This window comes from Ranitomeya imitator, chromosome 3 (genome assembly GCF_032444005.1).
Source record: "Ranitomeya imitator isolate aRanImi1 chromosome 3, aRanImi1.pri, whole genome shotgun sequence".
Classification (NCBI taxonomy): domain Eukaryota; kingdom Metazoa; phylum Chordata; class Amphibia; order Anura; family Dendrobatidae; genus Ranitomeya; species Ranitomeya imitator.
In genome coordinates this window covers 197,269,547-197,288,291 of record NC_091284.1, presented here as the reverse complement: position 1 = coordinate 197,288,291, position 18,745 = coordinate 197,269,547, and the positions used below count along the sequence as shown (strand labels likewise).

At 40.6% G+C, this 18,745-nt stretch overlaps 1 protein-coding gene across 1 annotated transcript in view; it reads right to left on the bottom strand.

The window, feature by feature from the left end:
• The window catches only part of WNT2B (Wnt family member 2B), a 170,352-nt gene that overhangs the window by 54,235 nt on the left and 97,372 nt on the right, over positions 1-18,745 (bottom strand). Inside the window, exon 2 of the mRNA XM_069761730.1 lies at positions 17,676-17,896. Within this exon, the coding sequence (XP_069617831.1) occupies positions 17,676-17,896 (221 nt within the window). The remainder of the gene's footprint in view (positions 1-17,675; positions 17,897-18,745) is intronic.

Below are 18,745 nucleotides of genomic sequence, written 5' to 3'. Positions count from 1 at the left end.
TGACTTGGCCATTGCAGAATGTTCCACTTTTTGGCACTCATGAACTCCTGGGTAGCTTTGGCTGTATGCTTGGGGTCATTGTCCATCTGTACTATGAAGCGCCGTCCAATCAACTTTGCAGCATTTGGCTGAATCTGGGCTGAAAGTATATCCCGGTACACTTGAGAATTCATCCGGCTACTCTTGTCTGCTCTTATGTCATCAATAAACACAAGTGACCCAGTGCCATTGAAAGCCATGCATGCCCATGCCATCACGTTGCCTCCACCATGTTTTACAGAGGATGTGGTGTGCCTTGGATCAAGTGCTGTTCCCTTTCTTCTCCAAACTTTTTTCTTCCCATCATTCTAGTACAGGTTGATCTTTGTCTCATCTGTCCATAGAATACTTTTCCAGAACTGAGCTGGCTTCTTGAGGTGTTTTTCTGCAAATTTAACTCTGGCCTGTCTATTTTTGGTATTGATGAATGGTTTGCATCTAGATGTGAACCCTTTGTATTTACTGTCATGGAGTCTTCTCTTTACTGTTGACTTAGAGACAGATACACCTACTTCACTGAGAGTGTTCTGGACTTCAGTTGATGTTGTGAACGGGTTCTTCTTCACCAAATTAAGTATGCAGCGATCATCCACCACTGTTGTCATCCGTGGACGCCCAGGCCTTTTTGAGTTCCCAAGCTCACCAGTCAATTCCTTTTTTCTCAGAATGTACCCAACTGTTGATTTTGCTACTCCAAGCATGTCTGCTATCTCTCTGATGGATTTTTTCTTTTTTTTCAGCCTCAGGATGTTCTGCTTCACCTCAATTGAGAGTTCCTTTGACCGCATGTTGTCTGCTCACAGCAACAGCTTCCAAATGCAAAACCACACACCTGGAATCCACCCCTGACCTTTTAACTACTTCATTGATTACAGGTTAACGAGGGAGACGCCTTCAGAGTTAATTGCAGCCCTTAGAGTCCATTGTCCAATTACTTTTGGTCCCTTGAAAAAGAGGACGCTATGCATTACAGAGCTATGATTCCTAAACCCTTTCTCCGATTTGGATGTGGAAACTATCATATTGCAGCTGGGAGTGTGCACTTTCAGCCCATATTATATATATAATTGTATTTCTGAACATGTTTTTGTAAACAGCTAAAATAACAAAACTTGTGTCACTGTCCAAATATTTCTGGCCCTAATTGTATGTCAGGGAGACACCTATATATATATATTTATATTTAATGCAGCGCAAGACAGCTTTAAAGCTGGTAATTCAATTACCGGCTTTTGCTTTCTCCTTCCTAAACCCGACATGATATGAGACCTGGTTTACATACAGTAAACCATCTCATATCACCATTTTTTTTGCATATTCCACACTACTAATGTCAGTAGTGTGTATATGCAAAATTTGGCCGTTCTAGCTATTATATTTAAGGGTTAAATGGCGGAAAAAATTGGCGTGGGCTCCCGCGCAATTTTCTCCGCCAGAGTAGTAAAGCCAGTGACTGAGGGCAGATATTAATAGCCTGGAGAGGGTCCATGGTTATTGCCCCCCCCCTGGCTAAAAACATCTGCCCCCAGCCACCCCAGAAAAGGCACATCTGGAAGATGCGCCTATTCCGGCACTTGGCCACTCTCTTCCCATTCCCGTGTAGCGGTGGGATATGGAGTAATGAAGGGTTAATGCCACCTTGCTATTGTAAGGTGACATTAAGCCTAATTAATAATGGAGAGGCGTTAATTATGACACCTATCCATTATTAATCCAATTGAATGAAAGGGTTAAAAAAAACACACACACATTATTAAAAATTATTTTAATGAAATAAAAACAAAGGTTGTTGTAATATTTTATTTAACGCCCAATCCAATCACTGAAGACCCTCGTTCTGTAACCAAAAAAACATAATAAACCAACAATATACATACCTTCCGCAGATCTGTAAAGTCCAACGATGTAAATCCATCTGAAGGGGTTAAAACATTTTGCAGCCAGGAGTTCTGCTAATGCAACGCTACTCCTCGCTGCAAAACCCCAGGGAATGAAGGTAAAGTAGGTCAATGACCTATATTTACCTGCATTTGCGGTGAGGCGCCCTCTGCTGGCTGTTCATAGATCGTGGGAACTTTCCTTGAAAGCTGGCTGTTCATAGATCGTGGGAACTTTCCTTGAAAGCTCCCAGGCTTTCAAGGAAAGTTCCCACGATCTATGAACAGCCAGCAGAGGGCGCCTCACCACAAATGCAGGTAAATATAGGTCATTGACCTACTTTACCTTCATTCCTGGGGTTTTGCAGCGAGGAGTAGCGTTGCATTAGCAGAACTCCTGGCTGCAAAATGTTTTAACCCCTTCAGATGGATTTACATTGTTGGACTTTACAGATCTGCGGAAGGTATGTATATTGTTGGTTTATTATGTTTTTTTGGTTACAGAACGAGCGTCTTCAGTGATTAGATTGGGCGTTAAATAAAATATTACAACAACCTTTGTTTTTATTTCATTAAAATAATTTTTAATAATGTGTGTGTGTTTTTTTTAACCCTTTCATTCAATTGGATTAATAATGGATAGGTGTCATAATTGACGCCTCTCCATTATTAATTAGGCTTAATGTCACCTTACAATAGCAAGGTGGCATTAACCCTTCATTACCCCGTATCCCACCACTACACGGGAATGGGAAGAGAGTGGCCAAGTGCCGGAATAGGCGCATCTTCCAGATGTGCCTTTTCTGGGGTGGCTGGGGGCAGATGTTTTTAGCCAGGGGGGGGCCAATAACCATGGACCCTCTCCAGGCTATTAATATCTGCCCTCAGTCACTGGCTTTACTACTCTGGCGGAGAAAATTGCGCGGGAGCCCACGCCAATTTTTTCCGCCATTTAACCCTTAAATATAATAGCTAGAACGGCCAAATTTTGCATATACACACTACTAACATTAGTAGTGTGGAATATGCAAAAAAAATGGTGATATGAGATGGTTTACTGTATGTAAACCAGGTCTCAAATCATGTCGGGTTTAGGAAGGAGAAAGCAAAAGCCGGTAATTGAATTACCAGCTTTAAAGCTCTCTCACGCTGCATTAAATATAAATATATATATATATAAGTGTCTCCCTGACATATATATATGTATATATACCTATTCTATGTGTATACAGTTAGGGCCAGAAATATTTGGACAGTGACACAAGTTTTGTTATTTTAGCTGTTTACAAAAACATGTTCAGAAATACAATTATATATATAATATGGGCTGAAAGTGCACACTCCCAGCTGCAATATGATAGTTTCCACATCCAAATCGGAGAAAGGGTTTAGGAATCATAGCTCTGTAATGCATAGCGTCCTCTTTTTCAAGGGACCAAAAGTAATTGGACAATGGACTCTAAGGGCTGCAATTAACTCTGAAGGCGTCTCCCTCGTTAACCTGTAATCAATGAAGTAGTTAAAAGGTCAGGGGTAGATTCCAGGTGTGTGGTTTTGCATTTGGAAGCTGTTGCTGTGAGCAGACAACATGCGGTCAAAGGAACTCTCAATTGAGGTGAAGCAGAACATCCTGAGGCTGAAAAAAAAGAAAAAGTCCATCAGAGAGATAGCAGACATGCTTGGAGTAGCAAAATCAACAGTTGGGTACATTCTGAGAAAAAAGGAATTGACTGGTGAGCTTGGGAACTCAAAAAGGCCTGGGCGTCCACGGATGACAACAGTGGTGGATGATCGCTGCATACTTAATTTGGTGAAGAAGAACCCATTCACAACATCAACTGAAGTCCAGAACACTCTCAGTGAAGTAGGTGTATCTGTCTCTAAGTCAACAGTAAAGAGAAGACTCCATGACAGTAAATACAAAGGGTTCACATCTAGATGCAAACCATTCATCAATACCAAAAATAGACAGGCCAGAGTTAAATTTGCAGAAAAACACCTCAAGAAGCCAGCTCAGTTCTGGAAAAGTATTCTATGGACAGATGAGACAAAGATCAACCTGTACCAGAATGATGGGAAGAAAAAAGTTTGGAGAAGAAAGGGAACAGCACTTGATCCAAGGCACACCACATCCTCTGTAAAACATGGTGGAGGCAACGTGATGGCATGGGCATGCATGGCTTTCAATGGCACTGGGTCACTTGTGTTTATTGATGACATAAGAGCAGACAAGAGTAGCCGGATGAATTCTCAAGTGTACCGGGATATACTTTCAGCCCAGATTCAGCCAAATGCTGCAAAGTTGATTGGACGGCGCTTCATAGTACAGATGGACAATGACCCCAAGCATACAGCCAAAGCTACCCAGGAGTTCATGAGTGCCAAAAAGTGGAACATTCTGCAATGGCCAAGTCAATCTCCAGATCTAAACCCAATTGAGCATGCATTTCACTTGCTCAAATCCAGACTTAAGACGGAAAGACCCACAAACAAGCAAGACCTGAAGGCTGCGGCTGTAAAGGCCTGGCAAAGCATTAAGAAGGAGGAAACCCAGCGTTTGGTGATGTCCATGGGTTCCAGACTTAAGGCAGTGATTGCCTCCAAAGGATTTGCAACAAAATATTGAAAATAAAAATATTTTGTTTGGGTTATGTTTATTTGTCCAATTACTTTTGACCTCCTAAAATGTGGAGTGTTTGTAAAGAAATGTGTACAATTCCTACATTTTCTATCAGATATTTTTGTTCAACCCTTCAAATTAAACGTTACAATCTGCACTTGAATTCTGTTGTAGAGGTTTCATTTCAAATCCAATGTGGTGGCATGCAGAGCCCAACTCGCGAAAATTGTGTCACTGTCCAAATATTTCTGGCCCTAACTGTATATATATACCTATTCTATGTGTATATATCTACTCTAATCTAACCTGTCAGTGTGATTTTACTGTACTCTGCGCTGAATTACCGGCTTTTCAAGGGAGACCCGTGCGTAAAAATCGGACAGCAATACGGATGTCATACGGATGTTGCGATAAAATAATCGCATGACACTCGCATGACACTCGCATGACACTCGCATGGCACTTGCATGGCACTCGCAGACGTTACATCAGTTTTTTCGGTCCGTAAATTGGACCGTTTTTTTCTCACACAAGTGGAGATGAACCCCTAGAGTAGGTTTCTGAACAGCACCATGATTGAAGTCAGAGCTGACATCTAAAATACATAATTATAAAATCATATAATAGACGAGATTCTGTTAAAAAGCAAAATATTTTGCTTTACAGTCAGAAACGAGTAGGAAATGTATATTACATTGCTGGATGAAATTGAAGATGTCATTCGTTTTCTAATCACACTGGAATAAAGTTCTATTTTTTTACCTGGATTTTCGGCTGGAGGAGTTTTTTCTATTGGACCAATACAATATTTTGCGTGTCTCCTATAGAAGGACATCCCACAATGGTTTAGATATAACATATGACAGAAATTATAAAAACATGCTATACTGTAAGTTTATAAATTTTGGTTGGGGGAAAGGTTAGATTACAAGGGAGAATTCACAACCTCCATTCATTCATAAAGATATGGTAGGTCATTCTTCAAATTTAGACCGGATATCGCATGCTAAATTACAGAATTCAAAACGCCTCCTGTCGCAAGAGGATTTTCCTCCTATCACTGTGTCTTTTTGGCTGGTTAACTCAGTACATCTAATACCAACAGGTTCTTCACTTGAGAACTACAGATACCAGCTGTACCATTTCCAAATAATAACAACATGAACTTGATATTTACATTCGACTTCCCAAAGTAGTATTATTTTTTCATTCTTCCACTTTCATCACCCCCACCTCTTCTTCCAAGAGTCATAACTGTTTCATTTTCCCACTGATAAAGTAATAGTATGGTTTGTTTTTTTTATTTTATCATACAGAGTCCTGAAAAATGGTTAAAAAAAATCCAAGTGAATTTTAATTGCAAAAAAAACGTAATTCCACAACTGCTTTTTGGGTTTTGCTTTTTGGCATTTATTCTCCAGAAAAATTACTTGGAAATATGATTCTCCAGGTGAGTATGATTACAATGATGCTAAAAATGCATACTTTGTGGTTTAAGCTGTGAAAAATAAATTCGAAATTAGTAAAAAAAAAATGTTGCTTGAGTCATAATTTTCCAAAACCCATAACATTTTTCATTGATGGAACTGTGTGAGGGCTTGTTTTATTTTCATGATCATAGAATCATAGAATGGTAGAGTTGGAAGGGACCTCCTGGGTCATCTGGTCCAACCCCCTGTTCAAAGCAGGAATCACTAAACCATCCCAGAAAGATGTCTGTCAAGCCTCTGTTTGAAGACTTCCATGGAAGGAGAACTCACCACCTCGTGGCAGCCTGTTCCACTCATTGATCACCCTAACTGTCAAAACGTTTTTTCTAATATCTAATCTGTGTCTCCCATTCAGTTTTATCCCATTGCTTTTAGTCTTTCCTTGTGCACATGAGAATAAAGATGATCCTTCTACAATGTGACAGCCCTTGAGATATTTGAAGACAGCGATTAAAGGGAATCTGTTACCCCCAAAATCGATGATGAGGTAAACCCACCGGCATCAGGGGCTTATCTACAGCATTCTGTAATACTGTAGATAAGCCCCCGATGTTACCTGAAAGAGGAGAAAAAGACATTAGATTATACTCACCCAGGGACGGTCCCGCTCCGATGGGTGTTGCAGGTCAGGTCCGGGGCCTCCCATCTTCATTCCATGATGTCCTCTTCTTGTCTTCACACCGCGGATCCGGCACAGGCGTACTTTGTCTGCCCTGTTGAGAGCAGAGCAAAGCACTGCAGTGCGTAGGCGCCGGAAAGGTCAGAGAGGCCCGACGCCTGCACACTGCAGTACTTTTGCTCTGCCCTCAACAGGGCAGACAAAGTACGCCTGCGCCGGAGCCGCGATGTGAAGACCAGAAGAGGACATCATGGAATGAAGATAGGAGGTGCCGGACCGGACCGCACCGCGGGAACGCCCTTGGGTGAGTATAATCTAACCTTTTTTTTCCTATTTCCGGTAACATCAGGGGCTTATCTACAGCATTACAGAATGCTGTAGATAAGCCCCTAATGACGTGGGCTTACTTCATCATCGATTTTTGGGGTGACAGGTTCCCTTTAAGTCTCCTCTCAGTCTTCTCTTTTGCAAGCTAAACATTCCCAAATCCTGTAACCGTTCCTCATAGGACATGGTTTGCAGACCAGTCACCATTCTGGTCGCTCTTCTCTGAACTTGCTCCAGTTTGTTGATGTCTTTTTTAAAATGTGGTGCCCAAAACTGGACACAGTATTCCAGATGAGGTCTGACCTAAGAGGAGTAGATGCTTTGATCTCTTCTTAATGCATTTTTTTGTGGAGTTGTGGCAGTCAAAATTCTGCAATCCTGTCATTTTGATTTTTTTTCACACCCACAGTGAAATCTCTCTGGTAATATTGAATGATAATAGTTTTACAAAAGAGGGGCAAAATTCACAAAGAAAAAATATATATTTTTCTCTGCAATGCCTAATTTTTTCCGCCATTTAACCCTTAAATATAATAGCTAGAACGGCCAAATTTTGCATATACACTACTGACATTAGTAGTGTGGAATATGCAAAAAAAATGGTGATATGAGATGGTTTACTGTATGTAAACCAGGTCTCATATCATGTCGGGTTTAGGAAGGAGAAAGCAAAAGCCGGTAATTGAATTACCAGCTTTAAAGCTGTCTTGCGCTGCATTAAATATAAATATAAATATATAGGTGTCTCCCTGACATACAATTAGGGCCAGAAATATTTGGACAGTGACACAAGTTTTGTTATTTTAGCTGTTTACAAAAACATGTTCAGAAATACAATTATATATATAATATGGGCTGAAAGTGCACACTCCCAGCTGCAATATGATAGTTTCCACATCCAAATCGGAGAAAGGGTTTAGGAATCATAGCTCTGTAATGCATAGCGTCCTCTTTTTCAAGGGACCAAAAGTAATTGGACAATGGACTCTAAGGGCTGCAATTAACTCTGAAGGCGTCTCCCTCGTTAACCTGTAATCAATGAAGTAGTTAAAAGGTCAGGGGTGGATTCCAGGTGTGTGGTTTTGCATTTGGAAGCTGTTGCTGTGAGCAGACAACATGCGGTCAAAGGAACTCTCAATTGAGGTGAAGCAGAACATCCTGAGGCTGAAAAAAAAGAAAAAATCCATCAGAGAGATAGCAGACATGCTTGGAGTAGCAAAATCAACAGTTGGGTACATTCTGAGAAAAAAGGAATTGACTGGTGAGCTTGGGAACTCAAAAAGGCCTGGGCGTCCACGGATGACAACAGTGGTGGATGATCGCTGCATACTTAATTTGGTGAAGAAGAACCCGTTCACAACATCAACTGAAGTCCAGAACACTCTCAGTGAAGTAGGTGTATCTGTCTCTAAGTCAACAGTAAAGAGAAGACTCCATGACAGTAAATACAAAGGGTTCACATCTAGATGCAAACCATTCATCAATACCAAAAATAGACAGGCCAGAGTTAAATTTGCAGAAAAACACCTCAAGAAGCCAGCTCAGTTCTGGAAAAGTATTCTATGGACAGATGAGTCAAAGATCAACCTGTACCAGAATGATGGGAAGAAAAAAGTTTGGAGAAGAAAGGGAACGGCACATGATCCAAGGCACACCACATCCTCTGTAAAACATGGTGGAGGCAACGTGATGGCATGGGCATGCATGGCTTTCAATGGCACTGGGTCACTTGTGTTTATTGATGACATAAGAGCAGACAAGAGTAGCCGGATGAATTCTGAAGTGTACCGGGATATACTTTCAGCCCAGATTCAGCCAAATGCTGCAAAGTTGATTGGACGGCGCTTCATAGTACAGATGGACAATGACCCCAAGCATACATCCAAAGCTACCCAGGAGTTCATGAGTGCCAAAAAGTGGAACATTCTGCAATGGCCAAGTCAATCTCCAGATCTAAACCCAATTGAGCATGCATTTCACTTGCTCAAATCCAGACTTAAGCGGAAAGACCCACAAACAAGCAAGACCTGAAGGCTGCGGCTGTAAAGGCCTGGCAAAGCATTAAGAAGGAGGAAACCCAGCGTTTGGTGATGTCCATGGGTTCCAGACTTAAGGCAGTGATTGCCTCCAAAGGATTTGCAACAAAATATTGAAAATAAAAATATTTTGTTTGGGTTATGTTTATTTGTCCAATTACTTTTGACCTCCTAAAATGTGGAGTGTTTGTAAAGAAATGTGTACAATTCCTACATTTTCTATCAGATATTTTTGTTCAACCCTTCAAATTAAACGTTACAATCTGCACTTGAATTCTGTTGTAGAGGTTTCATTTCAAATCCAATGTGGTGGCATGCAGAGCCCAACTCGCGAAAATTGTGTCACTGTCCAAATATTTCTGGCCCTAACTGTATATCTACTCTCATCTAACCTGTCAGTGTGATTTTAATGTACTCTGCGCTGAATTGCCGGCTTTTCTAAGGACACGGGTGCGTAAAAATCGGACAGCACTCGCATGGTGCGAGTGCTGTGCGTTTTTTTTCTCGCACCCATTGACTTGCATTGGCGAGTCTCGTCCGAGAATCTCAGCAATACGCAGCATGCTGCGATTTTTTTCTCAGCCGACACAGATTTTTCTCAGTCCGATTTCGGCTGGGAAAAAAATCGCTAATGGAATGTCACCTATTGAAAAACATTGGTCCGAGTGCAATCCGATTTTTTATCGGATTGCACTCGTCCGTTTTTCTCACAAGTGGAGATGAGCCCTAAGGGTTCACACTGATTTTCCTTCTATGCTTCTCTCATTCACTGTTGTATGTATTCCTTGCAAAGTTTAATTAGGTTTCAAAGGTTGCACTGCACAATGGGATCTACATTTTTTATCCAAGTTTGTGTATGATTAAGGGTGGTCTAACCACCTGAAATGTTTTTTTTTTCTTTTCTCTTATCGTTTTTATCATGTGCCATTATGTTTATATATAAATAAATAAAAATCTGTTTTTTATTGGATATATGCTATTCATGGGAAGCTAACCCTACACTGAGAACACCGTTCACATATTCTGTATGATTTGTTCTCTTGACATTTTTTTCTATTTATTCTTAAAATTTAAAAATATGTATACCACTTACAGTGCAAACATATCCTTTGATCAACAAAGGGCAACTTGAAACATTTCTGATTATTCTGAATTATATTAATTTGTTCCTAACATATTGTTTTAGTACAATTCTAATTTTTCAGCAATGAGGTAACTGCACAATGTGAACTAACATATCAGCCCAGTCACTTAATGGGTGTGCCTGTGAAGAGCAATGATTTACACACCCCACCACCAAAGAATGTGTTAATGAACATACATACCGTTCAGCCATGGCCAAATAGATTTCTGTTTTGCATCACATGGAATTTTGCTTGAGGAAGGTGCTGCCGTTTTTGTCTGCTGGGCACTTGTTAGCGCTATAATTGAGTATATTGGATTTTCTTTTAAAGAACAAAAGTCAGTTTGAATGGTAAAGTTAGTTTGATGCCATTATATGTCACCTTATGATGATGACTGGTTTGACTATTCCAGCATGCACTGGGATTCTCAAACGAAGAGGCATCAAAGAGGAAATAGTAAAAAAATACATAAAGCGGTTAGATAGTGTAATGGTAGGGAGTTTTTAATTAAAGTATATGGCTGCCGTCACACTAGCAGTATTTGGTCAGTATTTTACCTCAGTATTTGTGAGCCAAAACCAGGAGTGGAACAATTAGAGGAAAAGTATAATAGAAACATATGCACCACTTCTACATTTATCACCCACTCCTGGTTTTGGCTTACAAATACTGATGTAAAATACTGACCAAATACTGCTAGTGTGACGGCAGCCTAAGGGTATGTGCACACGCTGCGGATTTTGCTGCGGATCCGCAGCTGCGGGTCCGCAGTGGTTTCCCATGCGTTTACAGTATAATGTAAACCTATGGGAAACAAAATCCGTAGTGCACATGCTGTGGAAAAAATGCGCGGAAACGCAGCGGTTTACATTCCGCAGCATGTCAATTCTTTGTGCGGATTCCGCTGCAGGTTTACACCTGCTCCAATAGAAAACTGCAGGTGTAAACCTGCAGCGGAATCTGCAATAGAAACCGCGATAAATCTCCAGTAAAAACCGCAGCGGTTTTGCACTGCGGATTTATCAAATCTGCTGCTGAAATATCTGCAGCCATCACAGATATGTGTGCACATACCCTAACCCTTTCGCGCCAGAGCCTGTTTTCGCCTTTGTGGCCAGGCAAATTTTTTTCAATTCTGACCAGTGTCACTTTATGAGGTATTAACTCTGGAACGCTTCAATGGATCATACTGATTCTGAGTTTTTTTTTGGACATATTGTTCTTCATGATAGTTGTAAAATTTGTTCTTTATAAAGTTATAAAGGTTTATTTCTGAAAATATCAAAACTTTGGCGAAAATGTTATAATTTTCAAACTTTTAATCTTTATGCCAGAGAGTTATGTCACACAAAATAGTTCATAAATAACATTTACCACATGTCTACTTTACATCAACTTTTGACACATAAGATTTTTTGGTATGAATTTACAAGGGTTAAAAAGGGTTTAAAATCAGTAATTTCTCATTTTTCCATTTTTTAAGTGACTTTGTGGGGACTAAGACAGAAAATACTGAAAAGTGACACCATTCTAAAAACTGCACTTCCCAAAGTGCTTAAAACCACACGCAAGCAGATTATTAACCCTTTAGATGCTTCAGAGCAATTAATGGAATGTGGAAGGAAAAGATGAACATATAACTTTTTACCATAAAATGTTTCTTTAGCCCCAAATTTATAATTTTCACAAAGGTAACAAAAGAAAATGCACCATAAAATTTGTTGTGCAATTTCTCCTGAGTGCGCTAATACCCCATATGTGGTGGAAAATTACTGTTTTGGTGCATGGAGGGGCTCAGAAAAGAAGGTTTTGGAATGCGAAATTGGCTGGAATCAATTGCAGTATAATAAGGCTTAAGAGGTACACAATCCCTAAAAAAGCAGTGCCATCCGGAAAAAACATTAATATAGTAGAAGGAAAACCTTCAGCACAGCAGCATAGTCTTGCTCCAAGACTTCGTGCTGTACCGAAGGTTTTTCTTCTAGTATATGGAATCGATAACAGATGCTATGTCGCATTTGGAGAGTCCCTGATGTGGCTAAAATGTGGAAACCTCCCACAAAAGACCCCATTTTGGAAACTAGACCCTTCAAAAAATTTATCTAGATGTGTGGTGAACACCTTGAACCCTCAGGGGCTTTACAGAATTTTATAATGTTGAGCCATGAAAATAAAAAAACAATGTTATTTTAGCTCCACATGTTTTATTTTCACAAGGGTTGCAAGAAAAAATGGAATCCAAAATTGTTTTGCAATTTCTCCTGAGCACGCTGATACTACATACAGCTCTGGCAAAAATTAGGAGACCACCACATCAAAACCCTGTCATGGGCAGCCCAATCTCCAGACCTGAACCCCATTGAAAACCTCTGAAATGTAATCAAGAGGATGATGGATAGTCACAAGCCATCAAAGAAGATCTGCTTACATTTCTGTGCCAGAAGCAGTGTGAAAGACTGGTGGAAAGCATGCCAAGACACATTAAAGCTGTGAATAAAAATCATGTTTATTCCACAAAATAGTGATTTCTGAACTCTTCCTGAGTTAAAACATTAGTATTGTTGTTTCTAAATGATTATGAACTTGTTTTCTCTGCATTATTTGAGGTCTGAAAGCACTGCTTTTTTAATTTTGACAGTTTTTCTTTGTCAGAAAAAAAATACAAAATTTATTGCTTGAAAATTTGGAGACCGGTTGTCAGAAGTTTATAGAATAAAAGAACAATTTACATTTTATTCAAAAATATACCTATAAAGAGAAAATTCAGACAAACTGAACATTTTGCAGTGGTCTTTTAATTTTTGCCAGTGCTGTATGTGGAGAAAAACTACTGTTTTGGTGCACATCAGGGCTCTGAGGGGAAGGAGCGCCATTTGACTTTGGAATACAAAATTAGCTGGAATTGATAGTCGTTACCATGTCGTGTTTGGAAAGCCCTTGAGGTGCCTAAATAGTGTTAACCCCCACAAATGACCCCATTTTGAAACTAGACCCCTTAAGGAATTTATCTAGATATGTGGTGAGCACCTTAAACCCTCAGGGGCTTCACAGGATTTTATAATGTTGAGTTTTGAAAATAAAAAAAATCATATTTTTCCACAAAAATGTTGTTTAAGCCCCAATTTTTAATTAGTTTTACACGGGGAACAGGAGAAAATGAATGTCAAAATTTCCTGAGTACGCCGATACACCATATTTGCTGTAAAACGACTGCTTGTGCACACGGCAGGGCTCGGAAGGGAATGAGCGCTATTTTGACTGGAATAGGTTGCGGATACCATGTCACATTTGAAAAGCCCTTAACATGTCAAAAAAGCAGAGATCTTCACAAGTGATCTCATATTTTAAACTAATTAACAAACTTGTATAACATTGGACTGAGTACATGAATTTTTACTATTTTTTTCAACTAAAATGTTGCTTTGACCCAAGTTTATAATTTTCAAAAGGGGTAATAGGAGAAAATAAACAGTACAATGTGTTACGCAATTTCTCCTGAGTACATCCTTGACTCCTTGACTCCTTCGTGACTCCTTGAAATCAAATTATTGTAGAACTAGATGGTGGCCCGATTCGAACGCATCGGGTATTCTAGAATATGTATGTACCGTATTTTCCGGCGTATAAGACGACTGGGCGTATAAGACGACCCCCAACTTTTCCAGTTAAAATATAAAATCTTCTCAAAAGTCGGGGGTTGTCTTATATGTCGGGTGTCGTCTTATAGGGTGAGTGCGGAGCAATTTGCGGTCGACGTATATAGTGGGGGGGAGTGGTCCCGATGACGAGGTGAGGGAGCGCCTCACCAGGAAGGTGTAAGTGAAGCAAACTGTCAGTGTCTGAGATGCCAGGGTTATGCAAAAAAGAGAGAGAGAGCGGGGCTGTGGCTAGAAAAACACTCCTCTTTCACTCATCTGGCTCGCCCTTGAATCCTATTATCTCCTTCTCTGCTTCACTTACACCTTCCCGGTGAGGTGCCCCCTCACCTCGTCATTGGGGTCGCTCCCCCCACAATATGCGGCGACCGCAGATTACTCTGCACCTGCCCTATAAGACGACACCTGGCGTATAAGACGATACCCGACTTTTGAGAAGATTTTCAGGGGTTAAAAAGTAGTCTTATACGCCAGAAAATACAGTAGTTTATTTATGAAGATTTAAGAATAATCCAATGAATACACAGGATTTTCTGGGTAAAATATATACATTATCAGTGAAGCGGTGTTTAAATCCCACTCCAATATCACTGATTGGTCGCGGCCGGCCGAGTGCGACCAATCAGCGCAGCAGGGTTTAAATCTTGAGCCAATATCGCTGATTGGTCGTGGCCGGCTGGGTGTGACCAATCAGCGAAGCATGGTTCAAATCCCATGCCAATTTGCGGCCAGACTGGGCCTCTCGCTGATTGGTCACGGGCAGCTGGCGGGACCAATCAGCGACGCGGGATTTCCGTTACAGACAAACAGACAGAATTAGATGATTATATAGTAGGTAACCGATGCGTTAGAATCGGGCCACCATCTAATATTCATATAAACATTGGTGCTTACATTTATGCTTTTACCCAATGGACACACTGCTATTGTTTTTCTCCTATCTTTATTTTAAGAGTCAAAACTTTATCAGTCATCTATCGCTGTATGACAGCTTGTTTTCTACAGGATGACTTATAGTTTTCAAAAACACCATTTATTTTACCATATGATAAACTTAAAAACAGGGAACATTTTTATTCTCTCCCTTACACACTGTCCTCCATGTTATTCTCTCCCTCACACACTTTCCTCCATGTTATACTCTCCTTCACAGACTGTCCTCCATGTTATTCTCGCCCTCACAGACTGTCCTCCATGTTATTCTCTCCCTCACAGACTGTCCTTCATGTTTTTCTCTCCCTCACAGACTGTCCTTCATGTTCTTCTCTCCCTCACAGACTGTTCTCCATGTTATTCTCTCCCTCACAGACTGTCCTCCATGTTATTCTCGTTCTAGTATATGTATGTAGTTTATTTATGAACGCTGATTCGCCGAGGCCGGACGGGCGCGACCAATCAGTGACGCGGGATTTCGGTTATAGACAAACAAACCCTTAGACAATTATTTATACAGATAGTTTGCGGATTACATATAAAGAGCCTCTCAGTGCCAGAAGTGCAGAATCCCCCCTCAAGTGACCCCATTTTATTTTGGAAATTACACCCCTCTGGGAATTTATCTACAGGTTTAGTGACAATTTTGACTCGATGGATGTTTTCCAGAAACAAGCAGCAGTGGATGTTGCTGAGTGAAAATTGCAAACTGCCATGTAGTGACCAGTATGATGCAGTGACCAGTACGTTGTAGTGACCAGCACATTGCAGTGATCAGTATGTTGCAGTGACCAATACATTATGCCCAGCTTATGTTTCTGGAGACATGAACCCACAAGTTAGGTGGGCTCGCATCACTACAGAAATGCCAAACATGTGGTTTAGGCACACTGTGGGTCACAGAAGGGAGGGGGGCACTTGGATTTGCAGAAATACATCGTACTGCATGGGGGTCTTTGTGGGGGCATCATACTGGTGAGAGGCTGCGTGGGAATATCACACTGTATGGGGACATCATGCAATGGAGGCTTTCTGTGGACACTATACTGTGTGGTGGGCTTTTGTGTTGACATCATACTGTTTGAGGAGCTGCGTGGGAGCAGTATACTGTGTGGAAGGACTGTGAAAAGATATCATACCGTGTAAGGCGCTATCTGGGGTCATCATACAGCTTAGGGGCTAAGTGGGGAGATACTGTGTGGGTGCTTTGTGGGGATATACTTTGTGGGGAGCTGTGTTGGGACATCATACTGTGTGAGGGTACTGTGGGGACATCATAGTGTGTTGGTAGCTGTTGGTGAAGGTACAAGAGCTGAATAACAGGATCAGTTTTACTTACTTCTTTTAGAAACTTTATAAAAAGCAGTAATATACTTGGTTTTGATTGACTGCTATCGATAAGAATACATGTTACAAGACGCTCTATCACAATATGTATTAGCAGTCGCAGCTAGTCAACAGACTCTACTCTGCTCAATATTAAGTGATAAAAATATGAAATCATAATAATGATGAGAAGAATTAAGTTAAGCCTGTTGGTTTCCTCCTCCACAAAAATCACGGTATCTCATGTGGCCCCTTGGGACCATTCCTGGTCTAGGCAACAACCTCAATAGCAATGCAACCAAAATGATAGTCACATGTGGTGCCGCCTGATAGCACGATTTTAAAGATAATAAAATTTAAGTAATAGCGCAAAATCATTGAGGGAATGTTTTAAACCTAATGTGTCTGCTGCAAGGTGGGAACTCTGTCAGTAACGTAGGGAAATATGAAATATTAGGGAGTTGATAAAGAAGGATCTTTATCTACTAACCAAAGCCCAAAATGGCTACAAAAAGCATTACTCATTGTAAAGCAACCAGCAGATCCATACTTTACACAGTTCATTGATTTATAGTGTATCTGTCACTTATTTTTCCACCTCTATGAGAGCAGAATGATGTAAGCACAGAAACCCTGATTCCAGTGATGTATCACTTACTGGCCTGCTTGTTACAAATTTGAAAAAAAAAATCGCTGTTTTCTCTGCTGCAGATCTACCAGTTCTCTGAATGCTGAGCTCTGTATAACCCCTCCCACACACACCAGTGATTGGTTGCTTTATCTGTATGCTGTGCATAGGCAGGACACTGCCTTAACTAGGTTGTCAAAAATTACAAAAAAGTTTGATTTCTTTCTAGAAACTGCCTTACTTTGGTCCACAGGTTGTTTTTATGAGGATAAGTCCAGATACTTATAAAGGTCTGTGATTAAAAATTGTGCTGTGCCAAGAAAACAAGAAAACATTTTTGTTCCCATCTCAGACAAGATTTTAAGCAATGAGAGCCAAAATAAATATATGCATCAAAAATGTTTCTGAAATAGTTGCTCCACCCAAAAATCATGTTATCCCTTTCCTATAGGATAAGTAATACCTTGCTAATAGATGGGGGTCTGACTGTTGAGACCAGAAGCAATTCTGATATTGGGTCTCTGTAACCCAAAGAATGGGGCTCATTAGATCTGAAGGTAAAAGTTGAATGCTATACTCTGCACGCCAAGCATGCACACCTCCACTCCAGTCAGCGGTTTCAGAGCCTCATTCTCTGGATTTCTTCCTATTGCTGGTCAGAACCCTAGCGATAAGAAAGTTATGCGATATCCTAAAGATAGGGGATATTTGATATTTTGAGAACAACACTTTAATTTTACTCGAATCAAAAGCAAAAACCTACTATAAAGAACAAATGTGATCACTACTTTATGGGGTCTAATTTAAGTGTATATTTTTGTCCTAACCACAATTGTGTGACTATGTTACCATTCAGTTATCTATCATAGTCATCTTACTCACCTTACACCTTAAAGTCAAACATCCACACACCACACCACATTGGAATATGTATATTCTAGCACCATGTCATAATATTTTCTGGGTTTTTTTAGGTGAAGTTTTAGGCATGATAACATACTTCTTAACATGACTCTACCAAAGACTGTGTGATCCCTGTCCAGGGTGCTGCAGTTCCAGCGATGGTGCCTAAATTGATGCTGGCACTCTCTGATCCACTCCTTAGCTCCCTCGCCAATGGCTTGCATGATGTCTGGATGCTTCTGACAAAGTTGTCTCTGCTTGTTGACAAGACCTGGGATATTATCACATATTACTCTGGCTCCAAGTGCACCAATATACCTACAAGGAAAAAAAAAACATATGTAAAAGTCATGTTGCAATTGTTATTGGGTCCCCCTCCCCCGTGCAAATCACTGGTCCATGCTGTAGAAACCCCATTTACAAATATCCTTCTATTCAATTCTGATCCTCATTTATTAGCCAGACTACAAACCTACAAATAGCGACCTTACTCTGGGTTACCCAGTACAACTACTGTTTATATTACATAGATGCCCTTTGAGTTCAATATAAATTGTTTACTACTTCATTTCCCTGTGGTGGTGGTGCTGAAGGAGTTTAGAAGAAATTACAGATTTACAATTATGTCTAGAAATAGACAGGGTTAATGTCGGCGGTAATGGAGCGCGTTATGCCACGGGTAACGCACTCCGTTACCGCCGCTATTAACCCTGTGTGTCCCCACCTTTTTACTATTGATGCTGCCTATGCGGCATCAATAGTAAAAAAATGTAATGTTCAAAATAATAAAAAAACAAAAAACCTGCTATACTCACCCTCCGTAGTCCGCAGAGCCGCTCACGCCTGCCGCCATCTTCCGTTCCCAGCGATGCATTGCAAAATTACCCATAAGACTTAACGGTGTCGCGAGACCACTAAGTCTTCTGGGTAATTTCCCAATGCATCCTGGGAACGGAAGATGGCGGCAGCCGCGTGCCCATCACCACAGCGCCGTTGGATCCCAGGAGGTGAGTATGTAACTATTTTTTATTTTAATTCTTTTTTTTTTAACAGGGATATGTGCCCACACTGCCAAATACTGCGTGGGCTACATGGCTGCTAAATACTGCATGGGCTACATGGCTGCTATATACTACGTGGGCAGTACTATATACTACATGGCTGCTA